General features: G+C 39.5%; 2 protein-coding genes across 2 annotated transcripts in view; one reads left to right on the top strand and one right to left on the bottom strand.

The window, feature by feature from the left end:
- Window positions 1–345: 345 nt before the first annotated feature.
- LOC135703889 (DNA-binding protein RFXANK) lies at window positions 346–1,481 on the bottom strand. The gene is made up of 3 exons (XM_065225256.1): window positions 1,377–1,481; window positions 1,028–1,315; window positions 346–965 (listed from the first exon to the last, which is right to left on the bottom strand). The coding sequence occupies exons 1-3, from the start codon at window positions 1,406–1,408 to the stop codon at window positions 641–643; spliced, it is 645 nt and encodes a 214-aa protein (XP_065081328.1). The 5' UTR covers window positions 1,409–1,481; the 3' UTR covers window positions 346–640.
- Window positions 1,482–1,891: 410 nt separating this feature from the next.
- Window positions 1,892–25,843, top strand: part of Tmem214 (Transmembrane protein 214) — an 85,809-nt gene continuing 61,857 nt past the window's right edge. Inside the window, exon 1 of the mRNA XM_065225211.1 lies at window positions 1,892–2,315. Within this exon, the coding sequence (XP_065081283.1) occupies window positions 2,204–2,315 (112 nt within the window). The 5' untranslated portion in view covers window positions 1,892–2,203. The remainder of the gene's footprint in view (window positions 2,316–25,843) is intronic.

Genomic DNA, 25,843 nt, shown 5'->3' with positions numbered 1-25,843 from the left:
GCCAACACTACCACAAATTACCTACTATGTATTTTGTTCCAGATATTTCACAGTACGCAGCATGAAAACAATACTAAAGAAGTGATCTATACACATTATTATCAATTTAATTGTCAAAAGATGTGGTTTAGAGACGATGCTCGTCTTGCCCCATATGGCCTTCATATGGGTTTCACAATAGAACTGGTGAGTTAGATCTCACCGTATATATTTATGTAGGTAGGGGAAATGGATGTAATGTCGGCCTAAATGCCCCTAATTTGGGCCCATACAAAAATTCAGCAATCGACTAAATTTTCAATAATGACCAAATATATCCATTAGTACCGTCCCAATGCCGCGTTCATCTAGATAAAATTGATAAATAGCAGATTTTTAGCGATGGGCCAAAACTTAGATCCATAGGCCAACATTAGAGCCATTCCCTCTAATAACCAAAGTAAGAACTAGTACATAGTGACAAAAATACAGCAAATTTATAACGTAACAGCGAATCAATAAATTGTTTAGTGCTATGCTATTGTGGTAATTGATAATATATTACATAAATCCAGGTACAAATATAACACAGACAAAAATTTATATTGATTTTGCTCAAAATTTAAAACTTCAAAACTTAAAACATAACATGCAAGTCCTCTCACGACATCAACAGTGTCGAAATGTAATTTTCCAATACGGCTTGCGAAAGATTAGCTTGCTGCTTCACGGCCAAGCTGTAGGCCGTTTCGCCATCCTCATTGGTATCGGTAAAATTGGCACCTTTACTCAGCAGCTCATTGCACGTATGCGGATGGTTTCCGGCTGCCGCATACATCAGGGACGAATTGCCAATCACATCCATGTGGTTCACTTTGGCACCCTTTTGGAGCAATAACCGAGCGATTTCATGGTGGCCGCCGGCTGCGGCCAGAATAAGTGGCGTAATCATATCGATAGCCTGACGATTCACGTCAGCTCCACAGCTTGAAATTTAATTAATTAACTAATGACTAATCGTCATTTAATCACAATAAAACCGACTTACTTGATTAAAATTTGAGCTGAAGTTAGCTGACCGTAGTAGCAAGCCCAATGCAGTGGCGTAAAACAATTGGAATCCGGCAAATCGACCGACCTCTCCGATCGTACCTGCTCTTCGGTGATTTCACCCTGGCCGGTTTTCTCATGAAAGTTCAAACATATTTCGCTGGGGATGCTTGCCTCGGTGTTTCCACGCTGCAAGTTCGTGAGAACCGTATTCGTGGGTTTGTACGGAAGGAAAGCACTTTTTCGATTGCCGCTCGCCAGCAGTAGTGGGTTAAAGTCGATTTTCCTGGCAGTGAGTAAAAAATGGTAACTTGGAAAATGGGGAAGTTACATTTCAGTTTGCTTACCTATCGTCGTCGGAATATGGAGATGAACTCATTTTAAATGATAATAGAACAGTTGCATTAAAAATTCGATTTATAAGAAACCTCTGGATAAAACTCTACGAACGTATGCATACGAAAGTAGTAAATAAAGAGATTCCTTATCAATGATTTGACAACAGCACATTTCAAAAGATTCGGAACATATGCTGTCATATGAATACTCTTGTGAAAAACCAAAAAACATAGTTAAAGTTAATTACTTTTATTATCATTTATAGAACACAAAGCGTTTTAGTCATATCAAGGTCTACGGAGAGGAGTTTTGCAGTTAAAATATTGATTTTAACGTCAGTAATGAAATAAAATGCCTCCTGGCTGTAGAATATACTGCACAGTAAATTTTGTTTCAGTGTACAATCACCCACTGGGGCTGGCACAAAGCAGATGAACAAAAGAGAACTGTCAAAAAGTGTACAAAACAAAACGGCAACCGCCGTTCGGAAGAAGAAAACACTGTCCAGTTGTCAGCCAGCGTTTTTGCTATATTGCATCCCTTTTACATCTGGTAGGATTCCTCCGGTGAAGATTCGTAGATTTACATCCGATTTATCGGTAGATTGTGTACAAATCCCTGTTCTGAATGTTATTTAATAGATTCTCTGTTTAATCCGTGTGCTTGATTTCGTTTCGGTGATTTACATTCGTCGTATTTTTGTGTTAATTTTGTGAGTGAAAGTTTCCGCGGTGCGGTGCTTGATAACGAGTGTTCTTTGTTGTTGCTATCAGTGCGATTAAATTTAATTAATATTTACGTGGTGTTTAGTTAGCAAAAGCTGCTAGAAACCAGAATGTCTGACGATTGGGCCGTTGTTGGCAAACAGAAGAAACCACGCAAGGCTGCCGGGGACAAGAATAAAGCTACCGCAGCGAAAGCCGGAATTCCCCAAATAGAAGATGCTGGTATGTAGGGTTTCTTATTCGTGGCGAGAAAACGTGCGTGGAGATGAAGTTGTGCCGTGAGGGGTCGATCAACTGCTTGTTGTTTTGGTACAAAATATGATCTGTTATTTCTCGCGTCTCTTTTGTCAATTTTGTAATTTATTAATCTTACGATAGATAAATCACATTGTAACGTGTAACTTATTTATATCTTAATAAGAATTTTATTAAAAACTGTTTACAAATTCTTTAATAAATTTACTATGGATTTTTTTATTATTAGAGTGACTTTCAACTTTTGTCTGATTCATCATCATTCATCGTTATAGATAATTAGTAGGGTTACGGTATGTAATGTGGGTCTAGTCCTTTCATTCGGCCTATCACGCAAATAAATAATTAATTAAGGAATATTACACAAAAAATAAGGAAAATATTGATCACTGATGGTTGATAAATGTGTACCACACACAAATCAATTTATATCACAACATTTCAATACATTTTCAGCTCTCGTAAGTAATAAAACTGGTTGAGAATATCACAATGTTCGGAGTTTTTAGCCGCCATGACTTATAAGGTTAAGATGGGAAGGTTGACTGACGATCATCAAATGGCCTGATTATGGCATTTATTGATTGGAATTACCTGATAATACACACTAGACGTAAAACTTACAGTTGCTGTTTGAATATTTTATGTTTATTTTAATTGTTTAACAACGTTTTCACAAGTAAAACATGGACCCAACTTTAGGGACACATTTCTTTTCTATGTTCCTAACTATGGCCCATGAAATTCATTTGACAGCATATAGCAATAAGAGTAACGTCAACAATGTTGTTTTGCATTTGGATGATAAGGAACGAACAGGAAGGGAGATTTTTTCTGCCAAACCTGTATAATGAACATCACAATGTTCTGATTTAGATATTCTGCGGTCAAAAGACGATAAGCGAAATTTTTAATTTTTAATTTTTAAATTGAGTGATTTAATGTAGTTTTCGTAAAATTTTCTCTAAGAAATGTTTTGAGGAATGAAGAGCATTAAGTTAACAGTGATAGTGATAAAAAAAAAATACATCAGAAAACGTTACCAAGAGCGTTTTTTTGAGGATCAAACAGGATAGGACGAAGTTGCATCCATAAATAGACCCAATTTGGGGACAATAGACCCATATTACATACATTTCCCTCGTGAGTTATTGTCTTAAAAAAAGTAAGTTTTTCAACTTTTCGTGGTTTCTGATAGCAAACGACATGATAAGCATATCTAAGCATACCATTTAGCAGTAGAATATCGTTTGCAGGTAAATTCATTGATGAGTTATGATTAAAAACGTAATCGATGGCTGCATATTAGACCGAGGTTAGGGACGTATACCCTATAAATTTAAAAAAAAATGTTGAAATATTCCTTTTGACCTCGCTTAAGTTTTATCCCATAGAATTCTACTGTTTTCGCTACATAAACACCCCATATTAGATTTGATTTAAGATTTTCCCTAGTATTCTTATTGTCATTGCATTAATTTTAGGTGCTCCTAGTAAAATAGTACCTGGATAATTAAGGACTGCAAGAACTACTTTAAGAACTTTTGAAATCTACTTTTAGAACTCCAATCAATTCTTGTTCTCTGAGAACTTCTAAAACATCCAGCATCTCTAAAAACTCTTGGTAATCCCATTAAATTATATTACTCTGCGGTCTTCGCATTAAAAAAAACTTAAGAACTCCCGGAATATTAAGTACTGAAAGAAATTCAAGAATTTTTGGAACTCTAACAACGTTTCTAGACTCTTAAGAAATTAAATCGTTGAAGTCATTCCATACTACCCCAGTAACTTCAGAGCCTCAGGAGCTTCTCAATCGCTGCAACTTTTAAAATCCCAAAGAACTACTAGTCTAGTGCTGTGAAAGCTTTCAAATCTTCCCACATAAATATTATTCTTCTTTCAAGAACTTGGCAACCTCCAGTAATAATTAGAACTCCAAGTAATTCTGGTATGGATGAACAGCATCTATTCTACGAATATGAAAAATGTACAAGCAAATTGTAAGAACCCCTGGAACCTCTCCAGTGACGTTTCCTTAACCTCAATCTACCTGTGCACCAACTACCAAAACATAAACAATTATCAAAATATTGCTTGCAATAGATAGACATCGAGTAAACTAGAAGCAGAAGTATAAAGGGACCACCCACATTAGATCCGTTTGCGTTGCGTTGACGTAAATTTGACAGTTAGACAATAGATTTAGCTGTCAGTTTGCCGCAACGCGTCCGATCCGGATCTAATGTGCGTGGGCCTTAAGTGTATTATTCAACCGATTCGAGTATGAATATGGCATTAAATTTGGTTTTGAAAGTTGATGTACAGGTAAAAAGTGAGGTTACGGAACGCCCCTGAACCTCTACAACTTTAACAAACGTTTGAATTCTTCCAATAAATTCCGATACTAAAAGATTTCCGAATCTGAAAAAGAACTTTAGAACTTCCGGAAAATAAGGAATACGAAAAAAAAAACTCTCAGAACTATGGTGACTTCCGATGCTTCCAAAAATTTCTGTATTTTGAAAATTTTACAAATGTTAACGACTACAAGAAATTCTCAAAACTCTACGAACTACTGGACCTCCTGCAACCCTTAGAAATCATAAGAATAATATATGTTAGTACTCTTAAAATTTTCGAAATTTACAGCAAGAAATCTTAAAAGGAACTTTTAATGCTCCATATACTTTTGAAACTTTTGGAAACGGCTATTCGCATCACTCTTTCCAATTCTTCGGTGTAAATCTGCGGCATCTATATCCGCCCAGTCAGGTGGATAATTTCGCTAGTCATGTAGAATCTGTTAATCAAATTCAAAAATTCGCTAGCCCAAATGACGTTATTGTGGTCCTCGGTGACTATAATCTGCTTAATTTAGTGTGGAGCTTGGACGAGGAGTCTAATGTATTTTTACCACTTAACGCATCTACGGGGCAGGGACTAGCATTACTACCGTATCGTAAACAGACGAATAGCTTCACTGGACTGGAACCGTTTACTGGATCAAGCTTCCGTCGACAACTCCGTATCTATACTCTACGACATTTACACGATATTATCAGAGAAACAGTTCCGCTGAAAGTCCAACGACCCGTTAGACAGTTGAATCAGCAATGATGGACACTGCAGCTCCGAACAATTGCCGATCCTATGCACAGAAAGGATTCGCGTTGCCCTCGTGGAAGTTTAGCCCCAATCATTTTAAGAATTCGCAGCCTTGAGTCGCATGTAGTTTTCACAGTCTTACAATGCTGTTTGAAAGTCAGTGACCGGTCGAGGGTGACACCGATGACTTTCAAACGATTCGTCTTCGGTACAACTACATGATCGATGCTGATATTCCCGCATAAGCGCGAACCATAAATTGACCTTACGTAAAATGGTTAAAATTGTTTATAATCCCTGCTAAACTTCAACTGAAATGGTTATGGAACTTTAGATGAACGTTTAATGATAAAGTTTTAACCTTAAGTATTATAGTTTTTTGGAAGTGGACCTTACAAATAATGGGTTGTTAAGAACCATTACCATTCAAAATTCTTGTTTTCTCCATACATTTTCGGAAAGAAAACTAAACTAAAACCTTTTAACTTATGGTTTGAAAACATTAATGGTGATGGTTATGGTAACCAGTAAGGTCCATGAATGGTTTTGTAACATCGATCAAGTTTATGTGGAATATATCGCGAATTGGTTGCCTGTAAATTACTGATAACCAATTCACGATATATTTCACGTAAAGTTGAGTGATAATACAAAATCATTAATTGACCTTACTGACTACCATAACCATAACCATTAATGTTCTCAAACCATAAGTAAAAACGTTCTAATATAGTTCTCTTTCCGAAAATGTATGGAGAAAACAAGAATTTAAAATGGTAATGGCCGTTCTTAACAACCCATTATTTGTAAGGTCCGCTTCCACAAAACCATAACACATAAGGTTAAAACTTTATCACACAAACGTTCATGTAAAGTTCCATAACCATTTCAGTTGAAGTTTAGCAGGGATTATAAACAATTTATAACCATTATCAGTAAGGTCATGTGATGGTTCGCGTTTATGCGGGTTGCTGCTAGGTTCCCTACGGGCGTTGGGACTGCCGTAGAAGATGTTCGATTTCGTAGCTGATATTTTGAACCCAACGCTCTTCGCCCACTTATCGAAAGCTTTCACCGCGGCTTGTAGATCGCGATAGAGCGGTCGTTCCTTATTTCTCCGTAACACCAGCAAAATATCGTCCGCATATAAGAGAACGGTGACAGTATGTGGCACCGCGCTGAAGATTGGCTGCATCGCTACGAGGAACAACGTGACCGACAGCACTGACTCTTGGGGAACTCCGTTTTCCAATGGCATTTCACTCGATAAATGTTCTTCCACGTTCACTCGGAATGTTCTGTCGGCGAGGAAACTGTTCAACACATTGAACATCCACCCACCTATCTGCCACTTCCGCATAGTGCGTAAAATGCCGTATTTCCAAGTGGTATCATATGCCTTCGATATGTCGAGTGATGCTATCAAGCAGTGTTCATCACGATTGGGAAGCGACCTATCCAACTCCGCCAAGTACGTTTCAACCCCGCGTCCAGCTCTAAAAGCGTGCTGCCTTTTGTCTAATCGTCCTTTTGACTCCAACTCCGTCGTCAATCTACGATTCACCATGCGCTCGAACACCTTCGCGATACAGTTGATCAGAGTGATAGGTCGGAAAGCTGCAGGACCAGACTCAGATGAATGCGGCTTCGGAATCGGCACTATTATTCCGGTTCGCCAGCTGATAGGGTACACGCCACTACGCCAGACTCTATTTAGAACCTCCAGTAACGCTATCTTGACGCATACAGGTAGACGTCGGAGCATCGGATACCCTACCGAATCAGGATCTGTAGAGACACTACGTCCTTTGTCCAGTGCCCACAGAAGCTCTTCCAGGGTGAAGTCCGAATCATAGATGTCGTTGGTGTTTGGATGAGAGTCCATGCGATCCCGTTCCGCTCTTTCCTTCGCTGCTTGGAACAATGGGGGATAGCTTGAGGTCGCCGATCTCTCGCAGTAGTGTTTCGCCAGTTCTTCTGCTACTTCTTATGCCTTATCTGTGTAACTGTCGGGTCGTTTGATAACCGCCTTGTTGTGCTGCCTCTTACCTCTCAAGGTGCTGCTCGGAGATATGTTTACGACAAAGTCCTCCCATGAACGTTCCTTAGCTTTCTCACTGCCTTCTTAGCCACTGCCTTCGCTTTCTGGAACTTCTCCAAAACATCCACCGTGTCTAATCCCGCTTCTCTGCTGCTCTCAGAAGTTTTCGGCGCTGCTTAATCGTCGTTTTCACTTCCGGGCACCACCATGGTACCGATTTGGGACCAACTCGTCCTGATGTTCAAGGGATACTTACTGTTGCTGCTGATAATACGGCATCGGACTTGTCAGCAAGAGCGTACGTCACCAGCCCGATTCCAACGATCATGGCTGAAGCGGGCACATTACCGTTCGATCTCCTGGTTTTTCAAGCTACAGCTCGAACTGCCATTCGCTTGCTGGAAAGGATCACAGAAATGTCGACCTTCCAGTCTTCCAACGTGTATCCGATCGTCTGGCGGCGGTTGATATAAATTTTCCGATCATCGCTGTACGGACACGTTTCGCCAATCGAGTGTGGCATGCTCCCAAGCCACGCATTGTTTGAGACGTGAAAAGACAGGTGAAAGCGGGAGATCCCCGAGATACAGTGCGTCCCATCATTCAGGAGTTGCTGGCGAACCGGTTTCACCGTGCTACAGCTATATATACCGACGGTTATAGGTGTGAAGACGAAGTAGGAGCAGGAGTATTCTGCGGCAGCGTGCAGAGAGCAATAGGCCTTCCGTCACAATGTAGCGTTTTTTCGGCGGAGGCCTATGCGATCAAATCGGCTGTCAACGATGCGAGTACAATAATTGACGCGATCATTCTGTCCGATTCGACTAGCTGTCTTTCAGCAATAGAGAGTGGCAAATCGCAGCATCCCTGGATCCAAGAAATTGAATGTCTGCTTCGAAACCGTCCGATTCACTTGTGTTGGGTTCCTGGTCACGCCGGCATCCGTGGCTACGAAGAAGCGGACCGAATCGCCGGAGAAGAACGAAATAATCCGCCAATCAATATCGGTATTCCAGGAAAAGATGCCATTAAGGCAATGAACCACCAAGCCGTCCGTCAACAGTGGGAGGCACGATGGGCGCAACTTACAAAAGTCAAGCTGAAGGAGATAAAACATGACACGAAAAAGTGGATCGATCAGAAAAGTTCTGTCGACCAGCGAGTACTCACTCATTTGCGCATCGGCCATACCAGGCTGACACACGATTTTCTATTAAAGAAATCATCGCCATCGACATGCGAATGCTGTGGAACGGTTATGGATGTCCGGCACGTAATTTTACACTGCAGGAAATTTGAAGCAGTCAGGACGAAACATGAGATCGATCCAACTAGTCTTTATACGGCACTATGCAACGATGATGACAATGAAAAGCGGTTACTGAAGTTCCTGCATGAAGCTAATATCTATCAAACATTGTGAAAACGAGGAAAAGAGAGAAGCGGATTCAGAGGACGTTAAGGACAACAGAAGAAAACAGAGGATGATGGAGAAGAAACACATAGTGGGAGCAGAAAAAGACATGAATGGAGAAAAAGATGAAGAAAGCGAGGCAAAAGATCAAGTGAAGAACGAAGGAAAATCAGGAAGACGAAGGAGAAGAGTTGCCGCTACCTACCGCTACAGAAGATGATGTGAAGAAAGCAGAAGAAGATGGTTATGCAGAAGATGAAGTAGAACGCGAAGCAAAACGAAAAGGGGTAAAAGAAGAGAGAAAGGTGAATACAGGCACAAACGCGGATGAAGAAGATGGCGAAAAAGAAGAGGAAACCGGGTATCAAAAGAAGATTGAAGCGGATGAAAATCCAAGAAGCAGTGATGAATATGTAGTGGAACGAAGCAAGGAAAATCGCAAGCAGTATCTGAAGCGATGAAATCTGGACCGGAGCAGTAAAGAAGCTAAGTGTAAAACTAACAACTAACACTAACACCACACAAAACACACTGTACCCTAACATTTTTTTTAAAGACACGAATGCATAAGCAGATGTAAATTGTCGGTAATAAACAACAACAACAACAACCGCAGCTCCGAAATCTTCGTTATCAACTGCGAAAAGCCAGAAAACGCTATTTTCGCAACAAAAAATTCACGCACAGAAGAGGATTACAAAAACATGCAGCTCGACCGCTTCCGTTAGTATATCGATAGACTCCAAAACACCTTCAAGCACAACCCGTCATCATTCTGGAGTTTTATAAAGAGCCGGAAGAACTCTGCTAGGATCCCTGACAACGTCACTTATCAGTCACGTAACCTCCTCCTCGCCGCTTTCATCTGCTAATTGAATCTTTTTTCCAAAACGTAGTCGTCACGTCAATACATTGATAGTTTGGTGTTTTACAATCTTCCGGTCCTGATCGTATCCCGCCTATCTTTATCAAAAATTGTACAGCGGTGCTCGCCTAACCCGTTTCAAAGATTTTCAACTTACCGCTGCGTGATGGTATCTTTTCCGAAGCGTGGAAGCTTGCGTCGATAACTCCTATTTTTAAAACAGGCAACATGCACAGTGTAGAAAACTACCATTCGATATCCATTCTGAACTGTTAGGCCAAAGTTCTTAAGAGTTTGATTCACTACTCATTGTATCCGATTGTGCACCCTGTGATCTCGTAGTTTCAGCACGGATTCGTGAAAAAACGCTCGACTACTTCGAATCTTATGTCGTGTACCGATAAGCTCATTAACACAATCGGAAAGCGGCAAAAAGTGGACGCTGTTTATGTTGATCTCTCGAAAGCCTTCAAAAAAGTGTCCCACGAACACGCCAGTCTAAAAAATGCATCGCCTTGGATCATAAATTGGCTGGAATCGTATCTATCGTCCCGTGAAGCTTGCGTTGAGGTTCATGGTGCTAAATCCGCTGAGTTTGAAATTCCATCGGGTGTGCCACAAGGAAGTCATTTAGGTCCCCTAATATTTGTGTTATTCGTAAATGACCTTTGCAACATTCTGTGCTCCGAAAATAGATTGTATGCGGATGACCTGAAAATCTTTTGAGCGATAAAATAATCTCTGGAGTGCTGTGCTCTGCAAGATAACATTGAGCGATCAGGAAAATGGGATGCATACGAGCGTTGATAAATGTAAAGTTATCAATTGTATTGTGAACGACTACATGCTGCTGCTCTCACCCTTAGAAAGAGTCAATTCTATCAACGTTTTAGGAATCATTCTAGCGGTTTCATGAGCACATCTCGTTAACAGTTGCTAAAACGTATGCAGTGCTTGGAATGATACGCCGCAATACAGCTCATTTCGACGACGTTTATACTTTGAAGTCGCTGTATTGAATATATCATACAGAGGTTTGAACTCTATTTCATAAAGTTCATGTCCAACGAATCGAACGTGTTCAGAAACTCCCTTCAACCTACCATCTTACGATCAACGGTGTGCACTTATTGGAATGCAAACTTTAGAGAGCAGACGGTTGATACTGCAGAGGTTACATTTTAACCGGCAACATCGGCTGTAACAGTATACTTCAGATTGTGTGCTTACATGCACCTGCCAGCTATGAAATCAGCAAACCCTGTGGATTCCTAGTCACCGAACCAACTACGGCCAACATAATCCATTAGACGCGTACTGAAGAACTCATTTAAGCTGAAAAAAATGTTTTTCGGAATAATAAAACCAAAAGATGGTATGATCACATGTTTTTGCAGAGATGAACCAGCCGACGGCTGAAAGTCTCTTTAACCCTCCGTTACTCGCGCTGTTGTACTTTGTACAACACACATGAGTTTTCCATTGCCATTTTGTTGCTGAGCTACCAATCGATCTGAAACCAACGAGTATTCTTCAAAAAACTTGTTTTGATCTAAACAAGCTAAACTTTGATTACACTAAACACCTAAAAATGCGGATAATAGGGAAAATGTAAATGGAAACCGCGTAAACTGTGACCATACTACGTGGGATTTGACTTAATTGATTACAACATGGAATATATCGAGATCCTGGCCAGATCGAAAGTTACTGTCTCCGACAAAGTTGTTCAGGAGACCATAGCCTTTTCGCTGGTGGACAGTAGTTCAGAATTTTCTCACTACGTAGCGCTAGTATATATGTGAAATTCTCGCATATGATATATCTCGAGATCCTGACCAGATAGAAAGATACTGTCTTTCACAAAGTTTTTCAGGAGGTCAAATCCTATTGCTAGGTGCTCAATAGTTCAGAATTTGCTCACTACGTGACGCTAGTATACACGTGGAATTCTCATATAAAATATCTCGAGTTCCCAACCAGATAGAAAGGTACTGTCTTCGGCATAGTTGTTTAGGAGGTCAAGGCTTTTTCGCAGGTGAATAGTAGTTCAGAGTTTTCTCACTTTTCGGCGCTACTATACATGTGAAACTCTTGCATATAAAATATCTCGAGATCCTGACCAAATAGAAAGATACTGTCTTCGGCAAAGTTGTTCAGGAGGTCAAGGTTTTTTTGGCTGGTGAACAGTAGTTCAGAATTTTCTCACTGCGCTGCGCTAGTATACACGTGCAATCCTCATATATACTACAGCTCGAGAAACCGAAGAGCTAGAAAATTACTGTCTTCGGCAAAGTTGTTTAGGAGATCAAAGCTTTTTGCTGGTGAACAGTAGTTCAGAATCTTCTCACTAGGTAGTGCTCGTATACATGCTAAGTTCTCGCACGTGATACATCACTAGATCCTGACCAGATAAAGAGTAAATGTCTCTGGCAAAGTTGTTCAGGAAGTCAAGATCTTTTCGTTGGTGGACAGTTGTTCAGAATTTTATCACTACTCGGTGCTAGTATACACATGTAATTCCCGCATATAAAATAGCTCGAGATCCTGAGCAGATAGAAAGTTACTGTTTCCGGCAAACTTGTTCAGGGGGTCAAGACTTTTTGGCTGGTGGACACTAGCCCAGAATGTTCTCACCACGTGGCGCTAGTAATCGTGTACAATTCTTGCGTATGCTATAGGTCGAGATTCTGAACAGTTACTGTTTTTATCTGGTCAGGATCTCGAGATATTTTATATGAGAATTTCACGTGTATACTAGCGCCGCGTAGTGAGAAAATTCTGAACTACTATCCACCTGGTCATGATCTCGAGATAATTTCACATGTATTAGCTTGTTTAGTTGATAACAAGTTTTTTAAGGAATACCCGTTGGTTTCATATAGATTGGTAGCTCGGCTGCAAAATGGCAATGGAAAACTCACACTGTTGTACAAAGTACAACGCGCAAGTACTCGTGTTACAAACGCTGGCGCGAGTAACGGAGGGTTAATAAAGAAAGATAAAGATTAGATAAGATGATCCCATGTTTACTGGTAAGTAACAAGAAGAGGTTACATAGTATGTGTTTGACACATAAAACCTCTAAATTTTGTTTTCTATGAGTCACAATCAGCGATTTGCTGTTCGCTGAGTGAGTGAGTGAGTGAAAAACCGCTGATTGTGACTCTCATGAAGTGAAATAAACAGGTTTAATGTACTTTAACTATTTTGTTTGTATTACTTCTGTGTGAAGTTAAGATTTACATAGTTGAAGATGCTAAGCGTCAAATAACAGACTTAAAGTGGGCATTTTTATACGATAGATGAAAGTATAGAGTTGATAGTTCCGATAGAGTACACTCAAGTCTTTTTTTACACGGGGGATACGTACCGCGTAAAAAAAAACCGTGTAAAAAAAAACCGCGTTGTTTCAAAAAACCGCGTAAAAAAAAACCGCGTTGTTTCAAAAAACCGTGTAAAAAAAAACCGCGTTGTTTCAAAAAACCGTGTAAAAAAAAACCGCGTTGTTTCAAAAAACCGTGTAAAAAAAGACCATGTGTTTCACAAAACCGTGTGATAAACCCGTGTTATTTCAAAATTCATCATAACAAAAAAACTGAGCAGTGTGCATGGAATTTTATTCGGTACTTGTAAGTCATGATCACCTAGAACATATGAACATCGTTCATGATAAAGTTCTTCTGGAGGTAAAGACCTTCCGAATGCTTTGATCACACCATTACGGAATTTTCTCTCATTTGTAAATCCTAACCATCTTGAAAGCAGCTGGCTTCCACAAAGCCAGACAATGAACCAGGTTTGTGTTGGAATTCAGCCATTTCCACTATTGCATGGTATAATCTAGATGTGTAGAGGCCGGAAATCGATGATTCCTGCCATTTTGGAATCCAAGATGGCGGCTTCCGGTTTTGTGAAAAACTGTCAAATAGCCAACGATATGGATATTTTCGGAACCGAGACGACATGCAGAGGCCGGAAATCGATCATTCATGCCATTTTGGAATCCAAGATGGCGGCTTCCGGTTTTGTGAAAAACTGTCAAATAGCCAACGATATGGATATTTTCGGAACCGAGACGACATGCAGAGGCCGGAAATCGATCATTCATGCCATTTTGAAATCCAAGATGGCGGCTTCCGGTTTTGTGAAAATCTGTCAAATAGCCAACGATATGGATATTTTCGGAACCGAGACGACATGCAGAGGCCGGAAATCGATCATTCATGCCATTTTGAAATCCAAGATGGTGGCTTCCGGTTTTGTGAAAATCTGTCAAATAGCCAACGATATGGATATTTTCGGAACCGAGACGACATGCAGAGGCCGGAAATCGATGATTCATGCCATTTTGGAATCCAAGATGGCGGCTTCCGGTTTTGTGAAAAACTGTCAAATAGCCAACGATATGGATATTTTCGGAACCGAGACGACATGCAGAGGCCGGAAATCGATCATTCATGCCATTTTGAAATCCAAGATGGCGGCTTCCGGTTTTGTGAAAATCTGTCAAATAGCCAACGATATGGATATTTTCGGAACCGAGACGACATGCAGAGGCCGGAAATCGATCATTCATGCCATTTTGAAATCCAAGATGGTGGCTTCCGGTTTTGTGAAAATCTGTCAAATAGCCAACGATATGGATATTTTCGGAACCGAGACGACATGCAGAGGCCGGAAATCGATGATTCATGCCATTTTGGAATCCAAGATGGCGGCTTCCGGTTTTGTGAAAAACTGTCAAATAGCCAACGATATGGATATTTTCGGAACCGAGACGACATGCAGAGGCCGGAAATCGATGATTCATGCCATTTTGGAATCCAAGATGGCGGCTTCCGGTTTTGTGAAAAACTGTCAAATAGCCAACGATATGGATATTTTCGGAACGGGAACGACGTGTAGAGGCCGGAAATCGATGATTCACGCAATTTTGGAATCCAAAATGGTGGCTTTCGGTTTGTGAATGTTTCAAAAAAATGTTATGCAACAAATTTTAATTAATTTTTTTTCGATGATCTGTAATTAATCTTCTTACATTTACAAGAACTTCATAAATTCAATGTTGAACAACATGTGATACCAGTGACTTGGTTGTGGAATACATGTAGCACTAGAGGTTGTACAGGTACAAGTGGTAATGGCCTGCCGAGATTTGCTCAGCCGAGTTCGGTAGAAAAAAAACTAATTGTGTGGATAGTACTTAACATAACAGGAACTGGGGTTGAAGTTGTCGCTGACCGAATAGTCAAAGTTATGAAACACAGTGAACGAAGAATCCTTGTCACTGAAATCGATGTTTAGCCAATAAGACATCATGGACACTGCCACTACCAGTGCACGGTATGTACTGAAGTAGACCCTTTAAATTAAACTTCAATTTAAATTCCACTGTTTGACATGGTCAAAAAAAAATGTGGTATACATGTATGTTCTGCAAAACCATTTCATCCATTACTAATTGAAAGAGTCGGCTCAACATTATCAAGGCGCCCTATACACTGGAGTCGCTTTTTACGCGGGTGATACGTTCCGCGTAAAAAAAAACCGCGTAAATTCCGGAATCCGCGTAAAAAAAAACCGCGTAAATTCCGAAATCCGCGTAAAAAAAAACCGGGTAAAAAAAAACGTGTAAGAAAAAACCGCGTAAAAAGCGATATACCGCGTCAATTCTGAAATCCGCGTAAAAAAAAACCAAAATCCGCGTAAAAAAAACCGCGTAAATTCCGGAATCCGCGTAAAAAAAAACCGCGTAAATTCCGAAATCCGCGTAAAAAAAAACCGCGTAAAAAAAAACCGTGTAAAAAAAACCGCGTAAAAAGCGACTCCAGTGTAGTTTGACGGCAGTGGCATTTCAATAGCGATTTACGGGGTAACCTATTTCATCAAGCGGAATATTATTTGGCAGAATATCCCATTTCGCGTAATGTCCTATCTTGCAGAAATTTTATCCTTATACCGCAAAATAGGATTCTGCAAATCGGAATTGCGCCAAAGAGAACTTCGCGAAATAATTCTTTTCGCAAACATACGACTCCGAGTAAATTTTTCAATTTGTTGGTTTTTTTCACACTATAGAGTTTTATAATTTGATTTATACTGATACATGTGCCCTGATTCATCTATTCTTTTTGCAAGCAATGAATAAATTATAAGTTTTTTTTCAGAAATGAGCGCTGGTATCAGTGCACAGTGGTACAGAGTGCAGATTTAGGTGTAATGATATGTTTTGAGCCTGAAATTGAAACTTTAGACTAAAAGTCTCTTCTACAAAGTTGTTCCTTATAGTTAGGCCCTCATTTTTATGGCAATGAATTCTAGGGTGGTTCTTATTATCAATCAAATCAAAAATCTAACTTTTTTGTTTGAATAAATTAAGGTATACATTCTTCGGCAAAGTTATAGCTGAGCTAATTTTAAGCAACTTTGTTGGAAATAACTTTTTTGTATCTCTTAAATTGGCCGATATAGAGCTATTTTCTTGAATTGAGTTAGGGTGGCTCTTAAAAAAACAGTTTTTTGCTCTATTTATCTTATTTCGAATTTCTCAGCAAAGGAGTCTTGAGATAACTTTTAGATCTAAAAAAGGCGCAAATTTTTAATGCACAAAACTTGTCAATATCTTGCGCCGATCAAGAGTTATTGACGTTTGTATACTAAAAATATGCACTTTTCAAATGTTCATATCTTTGGTTGGGGCAAACAAAAAAAAAAGTTTTTTTACAGCATTTGAAAGGGCGTATGTTATTCTCAATAATATGAAAAAAATAAAGGTATGTTAATTTTTAAACTCGTATAAAATCAATTTGAATTTATACATATTTTTTACTATATTTGAGTATATCTTTTTTATTAGAAGAGATACAGGCACCAAATTAAGCTATAAAACATTTGTCTTAAAGAGTTTTAAAAGTCTCTAGAATATAATTTACATGAGAATTTTCAAATAAAAAAGTTATTGCTAAAAATCTATTTTTTCCAGGAACACCCTAAGTCAACTCCGAAAAATCACTCTGAAATGAGAACGTTAAGAGATAGAAAAAAAATTTTCTCGACAAAGTTGCTTGCAAGTAACTTAACTACAACTTTTTTGAACAACACATGTTTATATTTTGTAAAACAAAAAAGTTAGTTTTAAAAATTTCCTAATTTGAGGACCACCCTGACGTTTGCAAACACCAAAAGAAGGGAATTTTTAAGAACAAAAACTTCTTCCAAGACACTAAATGTTCAAATATTGAAATAAATGTATTAGCACATTTTATATAAATTTGTCATTAGAGTGGTCCTATGAAATCCATCTTTTTTATTTGAAATTTATCATGAAAGTCATCTTCTAGAGACTTTTGAAACTCTTTAAGACGAATGTTTTATAGCTGAATTTGTTGCCTGTATCTGTTCTAATAAAAAAGATATACTCAAATATAGTAAAAAATATGAATAATTTCAAATTGATTTTATACGAGTTTTAAAAATAACATACCTCCAATTTTTTTCATATTATTGAGAATAACATACGCTCTTTCAAATGCTGCAAAAAAACTTTTTTTTTGTTTGCGCCCAACAGAGATATTAACATTTTAAAAGTGCATACTTTTAGTATAAAAACGTCAATAACTCTTGATCGGTGGAAGATATTGACAAGCTTTGTGCAATAAAAATTTGCGCCTTTTTTAGATCTAAAAGTTATCTGTAGGCATCTTTGCTGAGAAATTCGAAATAAGATAAATAGAGAAAAAAAACTGTATTTTTAAGAGCCACCCTAACTCAATTCAAGAAAATAGCTCTAAATCGGCCAATTTAAGAGATACAAAAAAGTTATTTTCTACAAAGTTGCTTGAAATTAGCTCAGCTATAACTTTGCCGAAAAATGTATACCTTAATTTATTCAAACAAAAAAGTTATATTTTTGATTTTAATGATAATAAGAACCACCCTAGAATTCATTGTCATAAAAATAAGGGCCTAACTTTAAAAAACAACTTTGTAGAAGAGACTTTTAGTCTAAAGTTCCAATTTCAGGCTCAAAACATATCATTACACCTAAATCTGCATTCTGGACCACTGTGCAGTGGACTAAAAATGCTTCGCACTAATGGCATGGTTCCTCTGTCGAAGAGCATTACCGCAATAATATACTGGTTAGCATTGACTGACGGGGTATGCTTTAATTTCATCATTTGCTTGTATTAAGTATCGATAAGTCTTAGTTATGTAAATAAGATTTAAGTCTGTCAGGTTTCCGACTAGAGTTACTTTGGCAGTGGCAGTGTCCATGATGTCTTATTGGCTAAACATCGATTTCAGTGACAAGGATTCTTCGTTCACTGTGTTTCATGACTTTGACTATTCGGTCAGCGACAACTTCAACCCCAGTTCCTGTTATGTTAAGTACTATCCACACACTAAGTTTTTTTTCTACCGAGCTCGGCTGAGCAAATCTCGGCAGGCCATTACCACTTGTACCTGTATAACCTCTAGTGCTACATGCATTCCACAACCAAGTCGCTGGTATCACATGTTGTTCAACATTGAATTTATGAAGTTCTTGTAAATGTAAGAAGATTAATTACAGATTATCGAAAAAAAAAGTTAATTAAAATTTGTTGCATAACATTTTTTTGAAACATTCACAAACCGGAAGCCACCATTTTGGATTCCAAAATTGCGTGAATCATCGATTTCTGGCCTGTACACGTCGTTCCCGTTCCGAAAATATCCATATTGTTGGCTATTTGACAGTTTTTCACAAAACCGGAAGCCGCCATCTTGGATTCCAAAATGGCATGAATCATCGATTTCCGGCCTCTACGCGTCGTTCCCGTTCCAAAAATATCCATATGGTTGGCTATTTGACAGTTTTTCACAAAACCGGAAGCCGCCATCTTGGATTCCAAAATGGCATGAATCATCGATTTCCGGCCTCTACGCGTCGTTCCCGTTCCGAAAATATCCATATCGTTGGCTATTTGACAGTTTTTCACAAAACCGGAAGCCGCCATCTTGAATTCCAAAATGGCATGAATCATCGATTTCTGGCCTCTGCATGTCATCTCGGTTCCAAAAATATCCTTATTGTTGGCTATTTGACAGTTTTTCACAAAACCGGAAACCGCCATTTTGGATTCCAAAATGGCATGAATCATCGATTTCCAGCCTCTGGATGTCGTCTCGGTTCCTAAAATATCCATATTGTTGGTTATTTGACAGTTTTTCACAAAACCGGAAGCCGCCATCTTGGATTCCAAAATGGCATGAATCATCGATTTCCGGCCTCTGGATGTCGTCTTGGTTCCGAAAATATCCATATTTTTGGCTATTTGACAGTTTTTCACAAAACCGGAAGCCGCCATCTTGAATTCCAAAATGGCATGAATGATCGATTTCCGGCCTCTACGCGTCGTTCCCGTTCCGAAAATATCCATATTGTTGGCTATTTGACAGTTTTTCACAAAACCGGAAGCCGCCATCTTGGATTCCAAAATGGCATGAATCATCGATTTCCGGCCTCTACGCGTCGTTCCCGTTCCAAAAATATCCATATGGTTGGCTATTTGACAGTTTTTCACAAAACCGGAAGCCGCCATCTTGGATTCCAAAATGGCATGAATCATCGATTTCCGGCCTCTACGCGTCGTTCCCGTTCCAAAAATATCCATATTGTTGGCTATTTGACAGTTTTTCACAAAACCGGAAGCCGCCATCTTGGATTCCAAAATGGCATGAATCATCGATTTCCGGCCTCTACGCGTCGTTCCCGTTCCAAAAATATCCATATGGTTGGCTATTTGACAGTTTTTCACAAAACCGGAAGCCGCCATCTTGGATTCCAAAATGGCATGAATCATCGATTTCCGGCCTCTACACGTCGTTCCCGTTCCGAAAATATGTATGTACTCATGTTGTCCGGTGAATCCACTCGATGTACACTTCCAAGTTTGTTTTTTTGGCTAAGTCCATTCCTCAGAAAACACTTAGAATGTTTTGGCTCTTTAACCGCGTTAGTTCAAAAAACCGTGTAAAAAAAAACCGCGTTATTTCAAAAAACCGCGTAAAAAAAAACCGCGTTATTTCGAAAATCGTCGTAAAAAAAACCGTGTAAAAAAAAACCGCGTAAAAAAAAACCGTGTAAAAAAAGACTTCAGTGTACGGCGGTATGAAAATTATATATAGAGCAGTGGCGTTTCCTTAGCCTCAATCTACTTGTACACCAACTCTCAAAACATAAACAATTATCAAAATATTGCTTGCAATGGATAGATATCGAGTAAACTAGAAGGTTAAGTGGATTTTTCAACAGATTCGAGTCTGAATATGGCATTAAATCTGGTTTTGAAAGATGGTGCACAGGTAAAAAGCGAGGTTATGGGACGCCACTGATATAGAGAGTAGAAAGCGAGCAAGGACAACTTTGTGGAAGGTACGAATCGGATTGATCATCTCTCTTTACCAACTCCCAAGTTGGAGAGGGATGGTGAGCAAGAGGCAGCCTATTGGTCCCAAGCAAACGATTAACGTATCCCATTCTAGTCAAAATTTTAGTACTACGCAACGTTTGTTTTGATTCGCTATGAAAGTTTGACAGATAAAATGAGGGGTTATTGGTTTTTCTATGTTTCGAGGGGTGAATCGATTAGCTTTGGACCGAAGAGAGTACCAGAGCTGAGCCAAAAAGTTGAGCACGTTATTTCGGGACCTTCTAGTCTTAGAGTTACCTCTATGGTAGAACCATAGAGGTAACTCTAAGACAAGTAGGTCCCGAAGAAACGTGCTCAACTTTTTGGCTCACCTCTGGTACTATCTTCGGTCCCATGCTTGTCGAATCACCCCTCGAAACATAGGAAAAACCAATAACCCCTCATTTTATCTGTCAAACTTTCATAGCGAATCAAAACAAACATTGCGTAGTACTAGAATTTCGACTAGAATAGGGTACGTTAATCGTTTGCTTGGGACCAATAGGCTACTAAAGTGGTGAGCCAATTTAAAATCGTTAGTTTCGTATTGATTGTTGGTAGAACTGTTTCCACACATCGTAGGTACATGAGCAAATCGGTGATCACCTCTTTTTGCCAGTGGTGGCAGGGGGATACCCTTCACCATCCCTCTCCAACTAGGGAGTTTGGTAAAGAGAGATGAACAACCCCATTCGTACCTGTGTGGGCTGAATATGCCATAGTGTAATATGGGCTGAAGTTGGGTCCCCCGACCATATGGCTCGATGAGATTGTGTGTGTGTGTGCGAACTCTACACAGTCAGCCACGCACTACGACAATTGCCATGACACGGGGCTTTTCCACATCCAGAACCCGAAGAGGTAAGACGTGTCTCCGGCAACAGCGCGCTGGGTGATTCCTGAGTGGCAAATGGATCTTCACAGTTTGAACAATCCATTCGACGCTTGTCTGCGAGCTTTTAACGATAATAATGAGGATTTGGATTTTGTGATTAGCAAAAGTACTTTTAAAAATATGATTAAGAATATTAGGTGAAGTAGTCTGTGCGATTTTTTTTTTATCGAAGATGAAACAGTAAATAAATAAGATCTTAGCTCCATAATAATTTGAATAATGTGCATATTATAATGAAGCTTTAAAATGCTCGGATGATGGGTTGAATATGTCTATAGAACACCAAGCTCATTGTCATTTACACGTTTTCAGGATTTTACGGAAAATTGCGTTTCATTGTTAACTAGTGCATTAGGGTCTTTTTTGACACGGCGTCACATAAAAAAAAAAAGCTATAATATCGTAATGAAATATGATAGAGACCTGAAAATCTTTTTTAGACAGATTAAGTAATTTTTGTGTATGAAAAGCGTTCGGCTTTATAAAACGTTTAGATTGCCAAAAATTGAGGGTACTGGTCCAGTTGTACTGTATCCAGGCTTGATGAAGCCTCGCTCTTGAGTTTAAAATGAGCCGAGTGTAGCATTTTTCTGAGGAGTAGAATGCCTACTGCCAAATCATTCCACTGAGCTTCAGAGCTTGTGAGCGAAGGGGGATAAAATGAGAGCGAGGTTTGCTGCCTTTCATGTTCATGTTTTCTATCACACACTCTCACTCTGGGTGAACTCTGAGCTTCTTGCGTCGAACAAAAAAGTCATCTGGAGTCTCGAAAAGCGCACCTCACGTCAAATCATCCTCTCGCTGAAGTTCACTCTCCCTCTCTCTCGAGAAGTTTTTGAATCCTTCTTCCATATGCCTGCCGCCACTCACTCAAGGTGAGGGCTGGCTAAACTCGTAGGACAAGAGTGTTTTAAACCCTCCGGATAGTTTGAGGAGTTTCAGCAAGCCTGACTGTACCTTTGTTTTTCCTAGTTTTTTAGCTTCATTTTTAAAGAACAAGAAGAATATCATAAAAAAATGGTTCAGGACCAATTAATTTCGTGGATGACCCTATTTTTCCCAATTGATCATCAGCTTTTTCGTTCCCTTCTATTCCACAATGACCAGGATCCCAATAAAGGTTAACCTATTTCGACAGGACAGTTGCTGTAATAGTTTAGTACATTCCCACACCAGTTTGACGTGAAAAGAAGCTTTCAGCGACCTCTAGGAGTGTCGCTACAAAAAAGTGATACATTGTCCATTGGGCACAGAACAGAAGGGGAAGTGCAAACAAATCGGTAAATCAAAAAGTGATACATTTTTCTGCTCAACAAGCGATGCGTTGTGGTAGCGTTTCAGATGGGCTTTCTATGCGCATTCACACTTCACATTGGCTATATCCTGCCAGGTTTTTCTAATTCGTACAACAAAAATTTGGAACCTGTCTTTTGGAAAATAGTTCGAACTCATTGAAACATGCACAAGCTACAAGGAATCACCCAGCGGCAAAGAAAAAGTTATATAGTGAAATTCGAGGTTATGTTTGGCACGTGTTCTCTAGAGTCCGGATTCAGGGAAAGGAAAGTCGGCGGAATAGCACGTCCACTACACGAATAAGACGATTTTGAGAACTACCAAATGCCTGTGTGAGTCGCGGAACCACAATCGATCGAGTAAAGTGAGTCAAAATCAGAACAAATCGTGTTGGAACCGCTAACCTAAAAGCGAGTCGAAACCGCTGAAAAGAAAGCGAGTCTGAATCACAAAATCGTGTTGGAACCGTTGAGTTAAAAGCGAATCGAAACCGCTGAATAAAGCGAGTCGGAATCACTAACGCCTGTGAAAAAAAAGCGAGCCGGAGCCGCAGCACAAAAATCGTATCGAAACCGCTAATCGAAAAGCGAGTCTTTACCGCTGAAAAAAAATGAAAAAGAGCGCTTCGGAATCGCTAACCGAAAAGCAAACCAAAACCAATGAAAGGAAAGCGAGTAAATAATGTCCGTAGCGGAATAGGACGTCCACGACCGAAACCCGAAATACTGATTCTAAGAACAGTCAAACCATTAACCTCGGTCTCGAAATTAAAGGAAGCACTTTCTTTTTTTTGGCAAAATCTTGACATGCGTACGCATCTCATTGTCTCTTACAGATACTGCGTAGCAAACTTCAAAGTCAACACCGATCCAAGCAGTAGGATTGAAGAAATGGCATGCAAGAAGCGATATATCCTAACGGCGGATTCTGCCGAAACAGACGGTAGCAACATCGAGCTTGCCTGTTTCGAGGAAGTACGCTCTGACGAAACTGGAACTGAAACCCATTCTGACAGCAACAAACCAGCAGACACCACTCAATCTCGGCCAATCCCAACGAAACCGCTAGTGACAACGAGCACGGATACGATGCGGACATTGAAGGCACCAGAGGCTACACGAACAGCACGGGAAAGGAAGGCTCCATCTCATCTGAGCGATTATGTTAGATTGATCGATAGTAACACCACCAGATAATCTGTTGATCCGCCTACAATTAAATTAAATCATCTACGTAAAATACACTTTTTCCTTCATAACTAATTTCAACCATTTTTGATATGGAAACAAATCTGGCTCGTTTAATTTTGAAACTTACGTCGAATAAACAAAATCCTCCCCACTCACTTACGCGACCAACGCGAGTTGTTTTGTTTTGGAAAATTTGACAGTTTGCAAATAAAAGGGAATCTAGGCTACCCAGTGTAAAATTTCTGGGTGCGCTGCGTCTATGAGGTGAATGAGCTGGTGTGGGAATCGAATAGAGATGTGGTGCGGTGAAATAAATTCTACTAACTTTTATTTCTTCTTTCATGAACTGTGTGTTGCGCAAAAAAAAAAAAAAAAAACTTCTCGCTCTCCTACCGCCGTTTTCGCTGTAGAAGCGCGAGAAATTACGAAGAAACGAGCAATATTTATTTTACTGTGAGAGTATGAGCCATATGAGGCTTTGAATTTCAAGTATTATATACAAGTCATCTGAATTTTGGAAAGTACTGTTATTGGTTTTGCTTAAAAAAATCTAGAGTACCGAAATCTTGAAAAAAAAAATAACTTTGAAAGGTACATAAAAAAAAAAAGAAGAGAAAGAGATTGCATTCTCATTTTATTCTGAGAAAGGGGGATGTGTGGGCTGAATATGCCATAGTGTAATATGGGCTGAAGTTGGGTCCCCCGACCATATGGCTCGATGAGATTGTGTGTGTGTGTGTGCGAACTCTACACAGTCAGCCACGCACTACGACGATTGCCATGACACGGGGCTTTTCCACATCCAGAACCCGAAGAGGTAAGACGTGTCTCCGGCAACAGCGCGCTGGGTGATTCCTGAGTGGCAAATGGATCTTTACAGTACCTTCCTCAAAGTTGCCCTTGCTCTTTTTCTACTCTATATACAATTTTCACACTGCCGTACTCTAACGGAACTGTCAACTCTATACTTTCATCTCCTCCATCTATCGTATAAAATTACCACTTTGAGTCTGTTATTTGAAACATAACTTCACGCAGAAGTAATATAAACAAAATAGTTAAAGTATTTTAATTGTTTTTCAATAGTTGCTCAGTTGAATTCTCAAGATCACATATGGAGCAGAATGAGCATGCGTAGAAGCTGCTTAAATGAGTGCTGACTATTTAATGGTAAATTGTCAAACATGAGACGGACCGAAGAGTTGTGGGAAGTAGAGGGTTAACCAATTAGAAAGCTTAGCTTTTCAGCTGTTGTGAGAGGGGAAATTTTTTTTTTGTTACGTTAAAAGATATGTTTCTTATGATATTGCTGACTGCATCTGAAACTGGACTGTCCCAAAAATGCAAAAAGTGTGATAAAAGTGCACGTTTCCGTCAAATCGTTTTGATGTCTTCGGAGCACTTATTGCTTGCATCATAAGGACACCAGACGATTAGACGTAAACTTGCAGTTTTATCACACTTTTTAATAAGTGAAAACGCGCTTATTAGTCCAATTTGGTGTGAAATGCGCAATATGTTGCTTCGTTTGATTTTTGTTTGATTTTTTTTTTATTTAATTATAGTCACTTTAACACTCGTGGGTCATTCGTGACTTGTCCGAGGGTGAGATTTGAACTCGTGACTTTGGCGTGAGAGGTATGGATGTTAACCACTACGCCGGGGTCGCCCCCTGATTTTAAAAGTTTATGATGGATTTCGTTCGTTTTCACCAATGACCACAGACACTTTTAAAACTGTACATTCAAGATGACGACGAATTTTTGATACGGTGATTTTTTGGACCATTTTCTACAATAGAATAGCTTTGGAACACATTTAATACACACTGATATGTTCTAGGTGCCCTTGTGATACTGACCAAAATCTGTCATGGATCTAGGTGAAATAATGAAGTCCGGAATAGTGATAGTCCGCATCGACCCAGAACTAATAAGCAGCTAAGTAGCACATTAAATAACGTTAGTACAAATCTGTTATTGAAACAATCCACATGTCACTTGTATTCCTCCTAAACCAATTAACCTGCAGTCAGTTGATACACCCCTCGCATGCAGCATAAATTTGAGAACGAGAGAGCTTTACGTTACACATGATTTGGATGCTGCTGCTGCTACTTGCAGCTGCACCTTCACTCTACAGATCGTTCTGCATCAGTTCTAATTCAACACTCCGCGACGACGCGCGACACACGCACTTCGGAAATCGTTATTTTCAGATTGTCTT

Source organism: Ochlerotatus camptorhynchus, unplaced genomic scaffold (assembly GCF_037179485.1).
Source record: "Ochlerotatus camptorhynchus isolate MF236.1 unplaced genomic scaffold, CSIRO-AGI_Acam_v1.1 ptg000222l, whole genome shotgun sequence".
Lineage (NCBI taxonomy): Eukaryota > Metazoa > Arthropoda > Insecta > Diptera > Culicidae > Ochlerotatus > Ochlerotatus camptorhynchus.
Note: the sequence above shows the minus strand (reverse complement) of the source record. Positions and strands in the feature narration are given on the sequence as shown.

What these genes read in the sequence shown, in the direction of transcription:
- LOC135703889 (XM_065225256.1), bottom strand. Translation starts at nt 1,408, where the DNA reads ATGAGTTCATCTCCATATTCCGACGACGATAG. An exon ending in CCATATTCCGACGACGATAG is followed by an intron (nt 1,316 to 1,376) that starts GTAAGCAAACTG and finishes ACTCACTGCCAG; the next exon opens with GAAAATCGACTTTAACCCAC. An exon ending in TCAGCTCAAATTTTAATCAA is followed by an intron (nt 966 to 1,027) that starts GTAAGTCGGTTT and finishes TTAAATTTCAAG; the next exon opens with CTGTGGAGCTGACGTGAATC.